The following is a 19,984-nucleotide window of genomic DNA, read 5'->3' as shown; positions in this document are numbered from 1 at the left end:
CCCCTAAATTCCTGGTGGCAAAGTAGAGGCGAAAATTCTGTATTCTAACTCAGAAGATGAACCAAAAATATTTTTCATGTATTGCGCATTTCATACTTGATTAGACTGCTGCGAAATAAATATTTGAACAGTCCGTTTCCCGCAGTACACACATACAAATAGGTCCAGTACATGAGTACAAGTGATGTCACTTATGAAGATTTATACCTGAATTTACAGATTTCTAATTGACGCCGTAGATATTCAAGGATTGTACTCATTATCAAAGGTTAAATGGACATTTTGGAAATTTACGTCTTCAGATCATTTAGCTTTCATTTTGCACGATAAAATGCGACAATTTTTCCAATTGTCACTGCAACAATTTAATAGTACATACTTTTTAAAACCTGCTTAAAATTTTAACCTGGCATCTCTGATGTGCACGGCATATTGCATTTCTTGATAAACATTAGAAAGGGTCCCAAGTGCAAATGACAGTTTCTCTTTCTTTACTTTAATTTCTCTTTCAATTACTTATTATTCCTGTATTTTTCAACAAATTCATAAGTGCAGATCAAAAGTTGATGGTTTCAGTCATAATTCTAAGTGTTAGAGAGAGGGATTGCCGATAGACACGTACTAATCAAAATAGAGAGAGAGTAAACAAAGAGAAACTGTCATTTGCACTTAGGACCTTTTCTAGTGTATGTCTTCATTTGCACTAATATTAGCTAGAGTCTAAAAATTCGTAACATTGGCAATATGGAAATAATACAAAATAGAATGCATGAAGATAACTTTAAGACAAATGTTGTATATGAAAATCAATAATTATGAAAAATAATGTTGTGATGGTTATTTCTTTCCCTAATCCTTCCAAGAAAATAAAGAAGTAATAAAATCCCCATTACACTATACAAGTTGGATTATTACAATTTTCCGTACACAAAAATCACAGAATTGTGAAAACAAACGATATCTTTCAGGTAATAACCAAATCATGTAACAGATCGGCTGAAAAGTTCGTATCGTTTCTATGAGAGGGCGCCACTAGAATTAAATCCATACCATTTTCAGTTAGTACCAACCTTCAAAAGACACGTGTATAAATTTGACAGCTGTCTGATTATTAGTTTGTGAGATATTGCATTTTGAGTGAAGCTACTTTTGTTATTGTGAAAAAATGGAAAAAAAGGAATTTCGTGTGTTGATGAAACACTAATTTTTGATGAAAAAATGTGCCGCCGATACCAAAAAATGGCTTGATGAGTGTTATCCAGACTCTGCGTCGGGCGAAGCAACAATTCGTAAGTGGTTTGCAAAATTTCGTACTGGTCATATGAGCGCCGAAGACGATGAACGCAGTGAACGTCCAAAAGAGGCTGTTACCGATGAAAACGTGAAAAAAATCCACAAAATGATTTTCAATGACCGTAAAGTGAAGTTGATCAAGATAGCTGACGAAATAAAACCGATTTTTTTCGTCGATATATAACAATGGACGAAAGATGGCTCCATCACTTCACTCCGGAGTACAATCGACAGTCAGCTGAGTGGACTGCACGCGATGAACCGAACCCAAAGCGTGGAAAGACTCAACAATCGGCCGGTAAGGTTATGGCGTCTGTATTTTGGGATTCGCATGGTATAATTTTCATCGACTACCTTGAAAAGGGAAAAACCATCAACAGTGACTATTATATAGCGTTATTAGAGCGTTTGAAGGACGAAATTTCAAAAAAACGGCCTCATTTGAAGAAGAAAAAAGTTTTGTTTTATCAAGACAATGCACCGTGTCACAAGTCGATGAAAACCATGCTGAAATTGAACGAATTGGGCTTCGAATTGCTCCCTCATCCACCGTATTCTCCAGATTTGGCCACCAGTGATTTTTTCCTGTTCTCAGACCTCAAGAGAATGCTCGCTGGTAAAAAATTTAGAAGCAATGAAGAGGTAATCGCTGAAACTGAGGCCTATTTTGAGGCAAAGGACAAATCGTACTACAAAAATGGTATCGAAAAGTTGGAAGATCGCTATAATCGCTGTATCGCCTCTGATGGCAATTATGTTGAATAATAAAAACGAACTTTGGCAAAAAAATGTGTGTTTCTATTAAACGATACGAACTTTTCAGCCGAACTGTTATATAATAGGGCTGAAAAGTCACCAGTTGTGGCTGAACACGCAATTAAAATCCTTATAATTTAATTTTAACTCATATTCCTAAAAAAACGAAGCAATAATGCAATATTCGTTTAGTGACATAAACTCTTTTCGATTGGATTTTTGGTCAATAAAAATAAAAATATCTTCTCACAATCTGAGTTCCATTGGATTCTGGGTTGGTTTTGGCTTTCATTGATTTAGTTTACGATAAAAATACACTGAAAAAAGGTTCCGTTTGCACGAGGAAAAGTTTTTTTTTCTTTAAAAGTGCTCAACTTATTAGATTTTTTTTACTGTAGGAAGGAATCAAAATCTCATATTTTGTGACAAAATGTCATCCAAATCAAAGATGGATTTTTTTTGTTGTAAATCGACTTTAAATGTTTAAAATCGAATTTTTTCAGTGTGTGAGTCGATGAAGAGTTTTTTTTGAATATTTTTGTTATAAAATTTGACTCATTTTGTGAAAATCACTCCTTTAACATTTTATTAAGGATTTGTCGTTTTTAGACTCTTTTCAAAAGACAGTCTAGACAATTTTTGAGCTAAACAAAGTATACAGAGTGTGACAAAATTGTCATGTGCAGAAAGTTTCATTAATATCTGAGAGGGTGCTGCCAACTTTGAATACGATTTAGCGCGAAATTCGTCTTTCGTTTCCATGAAATTTCTCTCCATGAATATGTCTCTGATTTAGATTTTATTCCGATGAATCCGATGTCTTTCCCAATGACAATAGAAAGCATTCGAGGATTAAATTTCGAATGGCAACTGAAACATCTACGTTGTTTACAATTAGCACAGCGAGGTTGTTTAAAATAGTTCTCGAGATATTGAAATAGTGATTCGATATTCAAGAGATTTCTATTAATGTCAGAAGTTTACACTAATTTCAATACTGCTACAATTGGTTACAGTTCTTCAGTTGGAAGAATGTTTCATACGAGTAATGTTCGAACTTGAATACCACGAATCTGAGGCGAAGTGATTTATTTTTAGATTGTCAACAACAGAGGCTACGAGTCAAAATCCTTAACCGAGATTGAGTACCATTCTGTACCGTGTGTAGTAGCAATTTGAGAATAAAATCGCCATTCTGTTTAAACAACCAAGCCAACCTAACCAGAATCAACCTCTCTTCCACATCCGACACCAGCACCGACGACAGCTTTCCGAGTAATTGTATTCATTGTGGTAAAGAGTGTGCCTTTGCTTTCGGAATTGTAGCATTGTAAATTCACGTCGAGCGACGTCAACCGCCACCAGAAGTAGTTCTACATTTCGAGACGTTCTGACATTGCCTAGCCGAATCCCGCAGTGTGCCGTCGATGATGTGTGGGGGCTGTTGTAAAAGAGAAAATAATTGAATTGAATTTCAATTTACTGCTGTAATTAAATGTCATCCGAAGGCATCACACATCCATCGCAAGATGCATCTCTTAGACAAAAGTGTAGTAGGTGTTTACGGCGGCCGGATGTGACCCGTTATTCGGATGCAGAGCGCTCGTCGGGGTCGGTGAAGCTTTAATGAACTTCTGCTCATTTTTCTTTCAAGCAGTCTTTCAAGTTCTTTCTTGTCTAATTAGGTTTGCAGTGTGCAGCGTCTGAATACAATGTGACGTGAACAAAAGCTACACTGATAAAAATCGACACTTTGTGCCGACAGTGTTTTACGCTTAATTTTGCCACATTTGACTCGACACTTGAGCTGGAAAAGTACGTCTCTTCAAATTTTATTCAAATCATATCAATTCACTTGACACTAACAGTCGAATTGTCGGGCAGGTACATATGAACTGATGATGAAGTTTAGATTTCAATTTGAAATGTCATCATTTAGATATTAGGTTCTTAATCATTTGTTGAATATAGTTTTTTTCAATATAAGTTATTGATATATGTGTAGAATTTCTAAAATATGTGGTAGAAAACTCCCTACACCGAAACCTCCATTTACGAACTAAACGGGGGTTCGTAAAAAAAGTTTACGTTATTTGGGATTTACTTCGTAAAAAAAGTTTTGTGTGATTATTGTGGAAACCGCGCATCATATGTTTATTTTCGGAACGGATGTGAAGAGTAAGTGCAAGAAAATGATGTTTGGGCTCGTTTCAAAATCCAAGATGGCGGCTTCCGGTTTGTTGATATACCTTGAAAACCCTTGCAAAATGGATATCTTCGGAAAGGAATTGATGAGTAGATGTCGGAAAACGATGTTTGAAGTGGTTCTGAAATCCAAGATGGCGACTTCCGGTTTCTTAATATTTCTTGAAAGGCCTTACAATATGGGTATTTTCGGAAGTCGCAATCTTGGATTTCAAAACTACCTCAAACATCGTTTTCTGACATCTACTCATCAATTCCCTTCCGAAAATGCCTATATTGTATGGGTTCTCAAGAAATATCAACAAACCGGAAGTCGCCATCTTGGATTTCAGAACCACTTCAAAGATCATTTTCCGACATCTACTCATCAATTCCATTCCGAAAATACCCATATTGCAAGGGTTTTCAAGGAATATCGTTAAACCGGAAGTCGCCATCTTGGATTTCAGAACCACCTCAAACATAATTTTCCGACATCTACTCATTAACCCCGTTCCGAAAATACCCATATTGTAAGGGTTTTCGAGGAATATCAACAAACCGGAAGTCGCCATCTTGAATTTCAAAACTACCTCAAACATCGTTTTCTAACACCTACTTATCAATTCCGTTCCGAAAATACCCATATTGTATGGGTTTTCAAGGAATATCAACGAACCGGAAGTCGCCATCTTGGATTTCAGAACCATTTCAAACATCATTTTCCGACATCTACTCATCAATTCCGTTCCGAAAATACCCATTTTGCAAGAGTTTTCAAGGAATATCAATCAACCGGAAGTCGCCATCCTGGATTTCAGAACCACCTCAAATATCGTTTTCCGATATCTACTCATTAACCACGTTCCGAAAACACCCATATTGTAAGGGTTTTCGAGGAATATCAACAAACCGGAAGTCGCCATCTTGAATTTCAAAACTACCTCAAACATCGTTTTCTGACATCTACTTATCAATTCCGTTCCGAAAATACCCATATTGTATGGGTTTTCAAGGAATATCAACAAACCGGAAGTCGCCATCTTGGATTTCAGACCCACTTCAAACATCATTTTCCGACATCTACTCATCAATTCCGTTCCGAAAATACCCATATTGCAAGGGTTTTCAAGGAATATCAATCAACCGGAAGTCGCCATCTTGGATTTCCAAAATACCTCAAACATCATTTTCCGGAATGTACTCTTGAAACCCGTTCCAAAAATACCCATATAGTAGTAGTTTCCATGGAAATCGTTTTCGATGAATGACAAAACCTCTTTTTAAGAAGTAGGTTCGTAAAAAAAGTTTACGTTATTTGGGATTTGGTTCGTAAAAAAAGATTACGTTATTTGGGATTTGGTTCGTAAAAAGAGGTACGTAAAAAGAGGTAACGTATAAAAAGTGTTCGTAAACGGAGGTTTGGGTGTATTAAATCACCTTCACAAAGATCCTCCTTGCTGCCATTTTGGTCAAAACTGTTTTATTACATACTTGACACTTTGAATTGCCGCAATTGTCAGGGAATATAAAAATTATTGAGACAACATATATACATCAATACATACTGACATGTTATGACATAGGTCTATGTCTAGAAGTTACACATGTCCCCATTTATGATTAAAATGTGATGACATATGATTGAACTATTTGACGACACACATTACATCACTATGCGTTGAACTTTTGAAACACGAATGAAGCGTAGTCGATATGTTAATGATATGTTAAATGTATTCAGTGAAACACACATTTAAAAAAGTGTCGATTTTTAGCAGTGTACGATATGTCCGGTGTTCGTGCTTTTCGGAGCAGGCTTCCTATGTGAGAGATGCCCCGATCAGAAAGTTTTAGGACTCGTACTATGATCACAACATTACAAGATTCTGTTTAGTACTCTTACTTTGGAGTCAAATGGAGAAGGTTTTTGAAGTATTTACAAAATTCACTGGAAAATTTTACTGGTCGATTCAAACAACTCACGGTTAATAGCGAAGAATGGATTTTAAACACACACACAGACTTTTAATGAAACGATTTTAACGATTGTTTCGAAGGGTTTTCACATCAGAAGCGAATCATTTCGCCGAAAGTCGATTCATCAAAAATCAGTTCACCGAAAGTCGTTTCGCCGGAAAAAAAATTTTACCGAGTGGAATTGCAATGAGTTTTGTAATGTTGCTTTCAAAGTATTTTAGGTCTCTTAATTGAATAAGGACTTAAAATTTATGAAATTCTCGGAAAAACTAGTTCAGATTATAATTTTTACATGTGCAAAATTCCGTAACAATCTGTCAAGTGGTTATAGAAATGACTTTCAAGCAAGAAGTAGTGTTTCAACATATTTCTGTGCGGTCAAGGAAAATCCAGACCAGCCCAAAGGTGGATCGTGAAACAGTTGACAATCGACAATTTGACCATATTCTGAGTGGTAAAATCTGGCAACGGATCAGAAGCGAAGAAATGCTACCCTGCGATGGCAGGGAAGATGAAGGATTTCTTCAAGCACAACCCGAAGCCTGTGATTCGAGGGCATGACAAAAAGCTCAAGTCGTCCGTCTGGTTCATTCAACAGACAAGCTATACCGCAGTCTCACCTGGATGTTCCGAAATCAGTAGATCGAATTATTCGCCAAGAAGTACTTGGTGTGGCAAGCGATCTGTAGGTGCGGCCAACTCAACAAACCGTACATAATAACATCAAATCTTCCGCCGGTTGCTCTTCCTCCAGTCCCACGAAGATGACACTCTGTTTTGGCCGGAACTTTCATTGTCCCGTAGGACTCGGTTAGTCGAGATCGCAATATTGTCTATTGCATATGACAAAAATATGGATTCACTTTTCTCCGAGATAGCTAAACCGATTTTCGCAATAGTTGGATTAAATAAAAGCCATTCCACACAAAAAATAAAAATTTCAAATGGATCTAGCTTCTGCGTCCGAAGTTACAGGGTTGCAAGATAAAAAAAAAAAACTACAAAAAACCAATAGTTTGCTTTCATAACTTATCACTCAATAAATCGTGCGACTTACAAAGAAAAACACATTTTTTGCAAATAAATCAATCTAATTTAACAATTTAATCTCAATCCAGAAAAACACAAGTGCTTTGTTGGAGGGTTTGTCTTTTGTCTCGAATCAGGTTTTACGATCAGCAAACGTGTCTTAATTTGAGTTCAATTTCTCACTGGTGAGCATTTTTTTAGTAGTCACTGAGGACCAGATATGTGCTATATGGTGGATAAGGAAGCAATTCAAAGGGTTATTCATTCAATTTAATCTTCATTGCCATCGACTCGTGAATCGATACATTATCTTGGTAAAACCCTGTTTTAATCCATCTAGTGATTTAATCATACTATCATATATAATACTGTGATGTTCTTCAAAATAATTTTCTTCGAAACATGCAAAAAACAATAACCGGACTTGCTTTGTTCTGCCGTTTTCTGATAATGACTACCTATTGAAGTAGTTTTGAGGTCGATTTAGATATCTTTTACGTGTTTTGCTTGGCCCTCTAAGTGATGGTATAAATCTTACCCTATAATTCCGGAGCCGGAAGTCGGATCTAGATGAAGTACAGCAGTTAAGCCTTTCTTATATAGAAAGTCTATACAATCACTGTAAAAACCGACTTTTGAACCAAGGCTCGACCAGCTGAGCAAATGTCTGTGTGTGTGTGTGTGTGTGTGTGTGTGTGTGTGTGTGTGTGTGTGTGTGTGTGTGTGTGTGTGTGTGTGTGTATGTGTCACAAATATTGTCACTCACTTTTCTCGGAGATGGCTGAATCGATTTTCACAAACTTAAATTCAAATGGAAGGTCTTATTGTCCCATACAATGTTACTGAATTTCATTTGGACCCGACTTTCGGTTTCGGAATGCAGAGTGATATGCACTAAAAATGTGAAAATAATGTTACTTACTTTTCTCGGAGATGGAAGTTCTTAAGATGTCTTAACAGTTCGGCTTAAAAGTTCGTATCGTTTAATAGAAACACACATTTTTTTGCCAAAATTCGTTTTTATTATTCAACATAATTGCCATCAGAGGCGATACAGCGATTATAGCGATCTTCCAACTTTTCGATACCATTTTTGTAGTACGATTTGTCCTTTGCCTCAAAATAGGCCTCAGTTTCAGTGATTACCTCTTCATTGCTTCTAATTTTTTTACCAGCGAGCATTCTCTTGAGGTCTGGGGGCCAAATTTGGAGAATACGGTGCATGAGGGAGCAATTCGAAGCCCAATTCGTTCAATTTCAGCATGGTTTTCATCGACTTGTGACACGGTGCATTGTCTTGATGAAACAAAACTTTTTTCTTCTTCAAATGAGGCCGTTTTTTTTAAATTTCGTCCTTCAAACGCTCTAATAACGCTATATAATAGTCACTGTTGATGGTTTTTCCCTTTTCAAGGTAGTCGATGAAAATTATACCATGCGAATCCCAAAATACAGACGCCATAACCTTACCGGCCGATTGTTGAGTCTTTCCACGCTTTGGGTTCGGTTCATCGCGTGCAGTCCACTCAGCTGACTGTCGATTGGACTCCGGAGTGAAGTGATGGAGCCATGTTTCGTCCATTGTTATATATCGACGAAAAAAATCGGTTTTATTTCGATATAACAGTTCCAAACACTGTTCAGAATCATCAATTCGTTGTTGTTTTTGTTCGATTGTGAGCTCACGCGGTACCCATTTTGCACAAAGCTTTCTCATATCCAAATATTCGTGAATAATATGTCCAACACGTTCCTTTGATATATTTAGGGTGTGAGCTATCTCGATCAACTTCACTTTACGGTCATTGAAAATCATTTTGTGGATTTTTTTCACGTTTTCATCGGTAACAGCCTCTTTTGGACGTCCACTGCGTTCATCGTCTTCGGTGCTCGTATGACCAGTACGAAATTTTGCAAACCACTTACGAATTGTTGCTTCGCCCGGTGCAGAGTCTGGATAACACTCATCAAGCCATTTTTTGGTATCGGCGGCACTTTTTTTCATCAAAAAGTAGTGTTTCATCAACACACGAAATTCCTTTTTTTCCATTTTTTTTTTTTCACAATAACAAAAGTAGCTTCACTCAAAATGCAATATCTCACAAACTAATAATCAGACAGCTGTCAAATTTATACACGTATCTTTTGAAGGTTGTTACTAACTGAAAATGGTATGGATTTAATTCTAGTGGCGCCCTCTCATAGAAACGATACGAACTTTTCAGCCGATCTGTTAAGAATATCCTAATTTTTATTCGGATCAAATCCCTGGTTTCGGGAAAAGGGTGCGCAGTATGAAAACATCAATTTCAGGAATACTTTATTCATAAGCTACCTTTTTATATTGGCCAGTGATTTTCCATAGTTTGCAGACCATGAGACTCTGAAACCGAATAAACCATTGATAGTCCAATAAATGATTTGCTAAATTTTATCCAAGTCCGACTACCGGTACATTTATTTCCCACATTTAAAACGTCATAGAGAACCGTAAATAAATTTGTAGTTCATGTTAGTGTATGGTTGAATGAACCGAATGTCACCATGCCGATATCCAGCTTTCGGTTCCGGAAGTACCAGCAATAATAATCAAATATGATGAAATAGAGCTCACTTCACTTTCTCACATATGATTGAAAAGATTTTCACTAACTTAAATTCAAATGTAGTGTATCAATGTAGTAGTATTATGAAACAAAAATATTCAAAAGTATTTTCTGGACTTTTCAAATTGTAGTATTTCGGGGAATTTCTGCTGTAATATACAGGAAAAAGTGAAAATGAGGAAGGCATCATTACACCACTAGGTGGATTAAAACAGGTTTTTTTTTAATATAACCATAATACCATTCATTTGAATCGAAGTCTGTTTACCGTTTATCGTTTATCGTTTATCGTTTATCGTTTATCGTTTATCGTTTATCGTTTATCGTTTATCGTTTATCGTTTATCGTTTATCGTTTTTCGCTTGTCGCTTGTCGCTTGTCGCTTATCGTTTATCGTTTATCGTTTATCGTTTATCGTTTATCGTTTATCGTTTATCGTTTATCGTTTATCGTTTATCGTTTATCGTTTATCGTTTATCGTTTATCGTTTATCGTTTATCGTTTATCGTTTATCGTTTATCGTTTATCGTTTATCGTTTATCGTTTATCGTTTATCGTTTATCGTTTATCGTTTATCGTTTATCGTTTATCGTTTATCGTTTATCGTTTATCGTTTATCGTTTATCGTTTATCGTTTATCGTTTATCGTTTATCGTTTATCGTTTATCGTTTATCGTTTATCGTTTATCGTTTATCGTTTATCGTTTATCGTTTATCGTTTATCGTTTATCGTTTATCGTTTATCGTTTATCGTTTATCGTTTATCGTTTATCGTTTATCGTTTATCGTTTATCGTTTATCGTTTATCGTTTATCGTTTATCGTTTATCGTTTATCGTTTATCGTTTATCGTTTATCGTTTATCGTTTATCGTTTATCGTTTATCGTTTATCGTTTATCGTTTTTCGCTTGTCGCTTGTAGCTTATCGTTTATCGTTTATCGTTGTTAGATAAATCAGAAGAATTGTCTAAATTATTAATGAATGTAACACATCCATCTTTTCCGAAATAAAAAAAATCGATGTAATCTTCACTATGAAAGCAAAACATCTGCTCCTCACCGAAAACCGGAAAAAAACGCTGGTCTGCTGCGAAAGTGAAAGAAGTGAAAGCTTTCGACGGGAAAAAATGCATTTCTCATATCGTCATTCACACCGATTTTAATCGGTGCTTGGAGCTGGCAATCTCATCAGAAATGTTGGTTGGATTTTTAATTGAAGGATGAAATCTCGTACCGATATAACAATATTGATGAATTTTGGGTCTGCCGAATCTCATGAATAATTTTCCTCGATTTTCGATGAGTCTGATGAAGTGATGAAGCCTTGTTCATAACGCAGGTTGCATCAAAGCCAACTTCATATGATGGAATTCCGCGAATGAAATTCCATTGGAAAAAATAATTCACATGTATTTGAGAGTTTTCCCTACGTATCTTATTTTCCCGGCGGGCGGCCTCTCGTTCGTTCGTTTTTATTTTTGCAAACTTGAATCCAGGTCAGTTTGCCACCACCCCGATGTTAATGAGTCTCGACTGTCATTGTCAAAGTAGCAGTAGCATGGTGAAAATGAAATATTCCATCAATTAAACCGTAATTACCGTGACCGAATGGAAATTATGGAACGTAATAAGGGGACAAAAATCGTGTTTTTCAGCGTGTAAAACCCACTTACCATTGGAATGCGGAAGCCCCATCACATCTGCTGCAGAATCGTATTCCACCCCGGGAAAGAAAGTCGCAACAGTTGACACTGTGTCATCAATAATGTAGGGTAAAAACGATAGAACCGGAGCGTTCATTATTCGAAACCGGATGATATGGCAATTTGCCATGTCCAATTGATTTGCACTACGTGGAAGACATCCAACTGTTTCAATCCTTCCAGTTCCTGGTCTTTCGATAGAGCTAGCTTGATTTTCATTCACGGTACGGAAAGAATCAGTTATCAATTTGAATTATTTATATTTTTTATTAATCTGATCCAATTTCAGTTACTTTCAATTCAGTTCTAACTAGCTCGCCGGGCACGGGAAAAATGGCTTCTTGGGAAATTATATATTCATGAAAAAATGACTGACTTTCGAAAGGCAACGGAAAATTTGTCCACTGTGTTTTAATTGTTATTTCGTTTTTACCGGTTTGATCGACAGATGGAGGAAATTTTGATCTTAGACGAGCAACTTTGCCTCTCCGGTTTGTCCTGTGGATGTCTGTTAAGACAAACGACAGAAATGTTGTTAACCCGCTTTCACATTGCGTTTTTGTCCACCCAAGTTATAGTGAAATGTGTGTCATATAATCGTGATTGAAGATTAAAGTTGATGTAATAAACAAACAAAATTTGTCCGACCGCCTTCGAAAATACGCAGTTTAAGTAAAAATCTAGCAAAAAAAAATTATATATAGAAAAAATATTAATTTCAGTGATTCATCATCATTTTGGTTTAAATCAACTTGATTACATGGAACACTAAATACTGCAACAAAGCCTATTGGAAATGGAGGTTGACTTTATTTCGATTCCTCCCGTTTAGTAAAACGTTTGAAATATAACATATCCATCAATTTGCGTGACTGACACACAGATGGCGCTATTTACTTTTTAAATTGTCAGTTATGAAGTACCAACTTTCAAAAGACTATGTGCGAAATTTCACGACATTTTGAGTAGTCAGAAAAAAAACAGCCATTTAAGTAAAACTTCTTTTACCTTTTTCAAAACGATGAATTCAAAACAATTTCGTGTGTTAATTTATCGTTGCTGCTTGATAAAAAATATAATACTGTACAGACCCAGGTATGGGTTCAAAAGTGTTACCCGGATTTTAACCCATCGAAAAGAACCAACGTGGTCGTACAGAAACCGATGATGGTGAACGTTCTGGTCGTCCAATTGAGGTGATTACTCCAGAGAATATCAAAACAGCTCACGATAAACGATAAACGATAAACGATAAACGATAAACGATAAACGATAAACGATAAACGATAAACGATAAACGATAAAGGATAAACGATAAACGATAAACGATAAACGATAAACGATAAACGATAAACGATAAACGATAAACGATAAACGATACACGATAAACGATAAACGATAAACGATAAACGATAAACGATAAACGATAAACGATCAACGATCAACGATAAACGATAAAAAACAAAAAATAAAAAAACAAAAATAAAACAAAAAATAAAAAACAAAAAATAAAAAACAAAAAACATAAAACAAAAAAACAAAAAACAAAATAAAAAAAACAAAGAACAAAAAACAAAAAACAAAAAACAAAAAACAAAAAACAAAAAACAAAAAACAAAAAACAAAAAACAAAAAACAAAAAACAAAAAACAAAAAACAAAAAACAAAAAACAAAAAACAAAAAACAAAAAACAAAAAACAAAAAACAAAAAACAAAAAACAAAAAACAAAAAAACAAAAAACAAAAAACAAAAAACAAAAAATAAACAAATAACAAAAAACAAAAAACAAAAAACAAAAAACAAAAAACAAAAAACAAAAAACAAAAAACAAAAAACAAAAAACAAAAAACAAAAAACAAAAAACAAAAAACAAAAAACAAAAAACAAAAAACAAAAAACAAAAAACAAAAAACAAAAAACAAAAAACAAAAAACAAAAAACAAAAAACAAAAAACAAAAAACAAAAAACAAAAAACAAAAAACAAAAAACAAAAAACAAAAAACAAAAATCAAAAAACAAAAAAACAAAAAACAAAAAACAAAAAACAAAAAACAAAAAACAAAAAACAAAAAACAAAAAACAAAAAACAAAAAACAAAAAACAAAAAACAAAAAACAAAAAACAAAACAAAAAACAAAAAACAAAAAACAAAAAACAAAAAACAAAAAACAAAAAACACAAAAAACAAAAAACAAAAAACAAAGAACAAAAAACAAAAAACAAAAAACAAAAAACAAAAAACAAAAAACAAAAAACAAAAACAAAAAACAAAAAACAAAAAACAAAAAACAAAAAACAAAAAACAAAAAACAAAAAATTAAAGACAAAAATAAAACAAAAAATAAAACAAAAAATAAAAAACGAAAAACATAAAACAAAAAAAAAACAAAAAACAAAATAAAAAAAAAACAAAAAACACAATAGGATTAATTACAATAATCATCTTATATTATAAACTAATATCCTAAATAGATCACTAAATAATGTATGATAAGTTTGATATATGATATATAATAAGTTTGATGATAATATATCATTAACTTAACGAAAAAATTGAAATTTTGTTTTAGTTTATTTTTTGTCACTGTGAAGGCGATAGCTTCTGAATGCTAGTTGTATACAGCCATCATTTGATTTATTGGTCCATTTTTTGGGATAGTTTGTTCGCTGGTGGTTTGAAATAAAGATATTTCGTTTTCTTAAAGGCCTAGAAAGTATGTATCTACACATCTACGAGAAAAACCCTGTGATTTCACATCCTATTAGATGCACATAAATAGAGCGTCACAGTTCACGTAAATTTACGTTGAAGAACGGTTAATATTGTGTCTAAAAATTCGCAAAGTACGTCTGTAAATCGACTGATCCACAAAGGCACATATCTGCTTGGCTGGTAAAAGGTGCATTTAAATTCATACAGTCGCATCTGCTAGCAGAATGCAAGGTACAGTCGAAACCAGTAAAATTTAAGCTAATATAACATTAAGTCATTTCAAATGAAATTTTCCGTCATTTGACAAATTAGATCTTTATGAATTACATCGTATGAGGGATTACGTCACTTGTAAAATATAAATTTGTTTGGTGTGCATGTAATTTAAGACATTGTCACTCACCGTTGTAAATTCTCTGCATTCTTCTAATGTTTGTATAGTGATGGGCATACAGCGAGCTCTATAGAACGTCTTGTCCAGTCGCATTTACGAAGAGCAAACAATAAAAATTGTTTTTGTACTGGTCTATTCAATCTTCTCATGTGATTAAGTAAAGTGACCAAACTGAGCTACAGTATTCCAGAGCTAAAAAATTTCGAATCTTAAAATGCAATAAAAATCCAGCGGTGTCAATTCGCAGCTTCTCGGAGGCCAGCTCTCATCACCATTTCTGCTGATTATTCGATTTTCTAAGATTGTTTCGTTAGCTGTGTGACATGTAGCACCGTCCGGTTGAAACCAAATAAACCTTGGAATCCTCAAGATTCTCTTTTTCCAAAAAGAGTTTTTTATCGTCTGCGTATATTAGCACTTTAATTTGTTTTAAGAACAAATGTCGGTAAAAAATAAAATAAATAAAAGAGGGCCTAAATGAGATCTTTGGGGGACCGCGGAAGTGACGTGAATGGAGCTAGTTTTTTTACCTTTGAATTTTACAATTTGTTGACGATTTGTAAAATAAGATTCGAACTTTTTGAGAAGACCTGGCAAGGTTTCCAGTTTCTGTAACTAACTGTCAGGGTATAGTGGACGAATTCAAGTAAATTAGTAGTAGTAGAACCACAGAGAACAGACATCCAAGAAGAGAATTCAATTCGTGTAGGAAATTTAACGGTATTTTTTAAAAAGGAATTACCAAGTAGCAATTCTCCTGTAGAGGCGCTCCGAGTAATCCCTTATGGGCTCTTTCGTTCAATCTTTCATACAATGGTAATTATTGCGTGCAAAGTCGTGCGCAACGGTGATTTTTAACGGATTTCTACTTGTATGCTTTAGCTTTTTTGAAAAAGTTTATACTAGCTTGGATGTCTGTTCTCTGTGGTAGAACGTCCTTCTAAAAATCCAGATTGCTTGTGAGTAATTCTAGTTTTGATTTGACTGGACTGTCTTATAATCGAAGCAAAAATATTGGGATTATATTACAATTCTTTGATTGAAAGTCGAGTAATCGGCAAAATAATTTTTCTACTCTACTAACGACGTTGGTACAATAGCCCAATGCAGACTCAAACTAAATGAAGTTTTCCGACTAAATGTACTGAATAATGTCTCCAAAAACGGGTTCTTCCTCTCCTAACATTCACGACGATCCAACGATCCTATGGTCAATTGTGGCATCATGCCACTGCACGAAGGACGTGTTAGAGTTAAATAAATTATATCAATTTCGTGCAGAAAGATTTGAACCCTCCAAACACTCCCACTACACGATTTGAAAGGAGCATCTTCCAAAAACAACCTGAAATATTTTTACGTTTCGTCTTCGACTCATCAGTACGTCAGCAGATTATGCTGAACTGCTGATGCCAACACAATTAATGCTTTTTGAAAAATACTTTTTTGCGCCGAAGTTCAATTGCTCTAAATTTGACGGCACACTGACCGCTCACAGATTTTAATCATTCAGGGATTTTTGGTACCTCGTGGGTAAAGTACCGTAGTGAAGAATGAAGATGAAAAGAAGAAAGCTTGAGCAATAAACGGTCGATTATGAGGTAGTGCAGAACCCTGCGGCCAATACCAAGGTTCGCGCATTCGAAAATATATAGTAAATGTAAAAAAAAATTGAATGATTCCAAAACCAGCATCATTTGCTTCTTTTTACTCCTCAGAAATTTTATAATAATCTATTTAAAACTCGAATGTTCAGAATAGTTTCTGTATGTGCGACTTTTATACAGTACACGAACAAGCATAAGACATATTTTCATTTGCGCTTAGTTAACGGAAAAGTACCGCAATAATGAGCCCGAAAGATACATCAAAACAAATGTTTTGATGCTAAGTAAATAAGAAACTCAATTGGATTTCTTTTAAAGTCCCTTCCACGGATTATAAAGCAGTCGGAAAAGTTCAAGTAAAAGAGTATCCTTTCTGAATTGGGCATGAAAAAATGGCTTATTTTCAATAGTAAATATTTCAGATGTACGATTTTAGGTCAGCAAAACGAGTGTAAAAACTATCATCTTTCAATATTCTTCATTTCTCTCAAGCCGAATCAGTTCCAGTTACGATATTAGGACAAACGTACAATTCGACGAAATGACCCCCTTGTAGAAATGGCATTCGGCAAAATGACTCTTTCAGCCAACTGGCTTTCGTCGAAACGATATTCGACGAAACGGCTTTCGGCGAATTGGTTTTCGGCGAATTGGTTTTCGGCGAATTGGCTTTCGGCGAATTGGCTTTCGGCAAATTGGCTTTCAGCGGATTGGCTTTCGGCGAATTGGCTTTCGGTGGATTGGCTTTCGGTGAATTGGCTTTCGGCGAATTGGCTTTCGGCGAATTGGCTTCCGGCGAATTGGCTTTCGGCGAATTGGTTTTTGGCGAATCGGCTTTTGGCGAATTGGCTTTCGGCGAATTGGCTTTCGGCGAATTGGCTTTCGGCGAATTGGCTTTCGGCGAATTGGCTTTCGGCGAATTGGCTTTCGGCGAATTGGCTTTCGGCGAATTGGCTTTCAGCGGATTGGCTTTCGGCGAATTGGCTTTCGGCGAATTGGCTTTCGGCGAATTGGCTTTCGGTGGATTGGCTTTCGGTGAATTGGCTTTCAGCGAATTGGTTTTCGGCGAATTGGCTTTCGACGAAACGGTTTTCGGCGAATTGGCTTTTGGCAAACTGACTTCCGGCAAACTTGTTTTCGGCGAAGTGGCTTTCGACAAACTAGTTATCGGCAAACTGACTTTCGGCGAAACGCCTCTTTGCGCAAACTGGGTTTCGAAAAACTGGCTTTCGACGAATTGGTTTTCGGCCAGCTAGCTTTCGGCGAATTGGCTTTCGGCGAATTGGCTTTCAGCGATATGGCTTTTGGCGAATTGACTTTCGGCGAATTGGCTTTCAGCGAATTGGCTTTCGGCGAATTGGCTTTCGGAAAACTGGCCTTCGACGGAACGCCTCTTTCCGCAAACTGGTTCCCGAAAAACTGGCTTTCGACCAGCTAGCTTTCAGCGAATTGGCTTTCGGCGAATTGACTTTCAGCGGATTGGCTTTCGGCGAATTGGATTTCGGTGGATTGGCTTTCGGTGAATTGGCTTTCAGCGAATTGGTTTTCGGCGGATTGGCTTTCGGCGAATTGGCTTTCGGTGGATTGGCTTTCGGCGAATTGGCTTTCGGTGGATTGGCTTTCGGTGAATTGGCTTTCGGAAAACTGGCCTTCGACGGAACACCTTTTTCCGCAAACTGGTTTTCGAAAAACTGGCTTTCGACCAGCTAGCTTTCAGCGAATTGGCTTTCGGCGAATTGACTTTCAGCGAATTGGGTTTCGGCGAATTGGCTTTCGGTGAATTGGCTTTCGGCAAACTGGCTTTCGGTGAAACGCCTCTTTTCGCAAACTGGTTTCCGAAAAACTAGCTTTCGACGAGTTGGTTTTCGGCCAACTCAGTTTGAAGATTTATATCCTATTATTGACTATTATTCAGATATGTGTACAAGATATATTGTCTGTGATGAATTCGCACTTCAGCTTCTCCTTTCAAATTTTGGACACGAATATGCACAATCTACACAGTCCATGAACCAATTAAAGTGACTATCGATATTCGGAATAAAAATATGGAAGTTAGATATCTAGTTATATCCAGTATTGTCACCATTTTTACCCACCCACCGTTTTGATTGCGTGAATGTAGAATCAACTTATGATGTTGTTTCATGTAAAAAAGTGAGAAAAATATCAAGACAGACAATCCGCGTCTTTGCTGTACATGTTTCAGAAAGCAACCCGATTAAATAGCACTGAACACGTGCATGATACTTTGTACGCACCGGTTGCAGTCGTACGTCGGGTACATGGCTTTAAGAAATTTGGTTTATTACAATTAAAAAACATATCCTTAATTAAGTAGCCAGTTTACATCGGTTTGAGTCACCAACATTTTATTAACACACGTAGGACCTGTAATTTAAATTTTTCAACTATAGATGTACGATTTCAAAGTACAGTATGCACACTAAATTATCTATTTCAGCTAGAATGTAACTATACAGCTCGCTATTAGTGACTTTTTTCGGTACTTCAGCACTGATCTAGTAGCGAAGAATAAATGTTCACAAAACTGCGATAAAAGATAACCATGTTCAGTCGACAACGCAACCGGTTTTGAGTGAAAAACAATTACTATTCGCCTGCTGTTGCTCGTATCTAGTATTTTTTACTTCCAATGGAGTTCGTTAATTTGGCACGCTTTATAAATTAATGTGATAAATTTTCTTTATATTCTACAACAAAAATGAAAATAGAAATTCGACTGAACTTTCCTACAGAAATTTTTGACGTAGAAGAACGAATAACTTTCGCATTGATACTGTTTTTGACGGAAACGAAAGACGAAAAAGCTTCGTCTTTGTTCGTTTGATTTCACGAATAAGACACTGTTGAATTGGACTCATTTGACATCGATCACCACACCGACAATGGCAACGTTATGTTTTCATTTCTCGAACAAATTCTAAAAAACCAAACCGAATACGGTGTCGACTAGCGTAAACTTGCTATCCTATGCAACACAAAGCTTTCCATGGTTACTTTCTGATATAAAAAGCTCGACAAGCTTCTGACGAACATGTTCATAAAAAAACCATTCATTCGTCACTCATCTTCCCCATCAGCAGAAGAATGTACGTTAGCGCTCCGATCACTCAACCACTCAGAGGCCTCTCCCGGAACCAGTGAAGGGAACCAGCCAAAGCGCATGTCCTGCACTCAGCCACACAGAAAGGAGAGTACCCTTCCAAAGCGAAACTCACATCCCAGAAACCGGCAACCGAAGTAAATGCTCCACGTCTAGCGTCAACGATGAAGACTCAGCAGGCGGTCGGTGGTTGGCATGAAAACCAGCCACGTGACTAGACTGACTCCACTGACTGACTGACTGACGGACTGGTTTGTCCTTTACAAGGGATTTTTTTGTGTGTGGAGGTGGGAACCCGGGCCGTCATTATGAGCACCTGTTATTTTGCCAAAGTTCGATGTTTATACTTGATCCGTTCGGTATGTACTTATTTTTATCGCTCGCTAAAAGTGTTTTGCCTCTTGACGTGTTTTGAAATAAACTTCGAATATAAACAAAACAGTATCCGCTGGTATTCCATTTCGAAGTGGAACGTAACTGTTTCTCGTTTTGACGAACTTTGCAGCGGATTCGAAAGTGTAGATACACGAAAGACAATTGCAACAAGTTATTAATATTCTTTCTCGACTTTAAAAGGTAGTGCTCAAAA

General features: G+C 36.0%; 1 protein-coding gene across 1 annotated transcript in view; it reads right to left on the bottom strand.

Annotated features, from left to right (window-relative positions):
- The window catches only part of LOC131434342 (uncharacterized), a 46,950-nt gene extending 28,395 nt beyond the window's left edge, over nucleotides 1-18,555 (bottom strand). The window contains exons 1-3 of the mRNA XM_058601010.1: nucleotides 18,530-18,555; nucleotides 17,642-17,963; nucleotides 16,860-17,475 (exon numbers count right to left, since the gene is read on the bottom strand). Coding sequence (XP_058456993.1) covers nucleotides 16,860-17,475; nucleotides 17,642-17,963; nucleotides 18,530-18,555 — 964 coding nt within the window. The remainder of the gene's footprint in view (nucleotides 1-16,859; nucleotides 17,476-17,641; nucleotides 17,964-18,529) is intronic.
- Nucleotides 18,556-19,984: the final 1,429 nt, after the last annotated feature.

Source organism: Malaya genurostris, chromosome 3 (genome assembly GCF_030247185.1).
Source record: "Malaya genurostris strain Urasoe2022 chromosome 3, Malgen_1.1, whole genome shotgun sequence".
In the NCBI taxonomy this organism is placed as follows: Eukaryota; Metazoa; Arthropoda; class Insecta; order Diptera; family Culicidae; genus Malaya; species Malaya genurostris.
The sequence above is the reverse complement of the archived record's forward strand: the minus strand, read 5'-3'. Positions and strand labels throughout refer to the sequence as shown.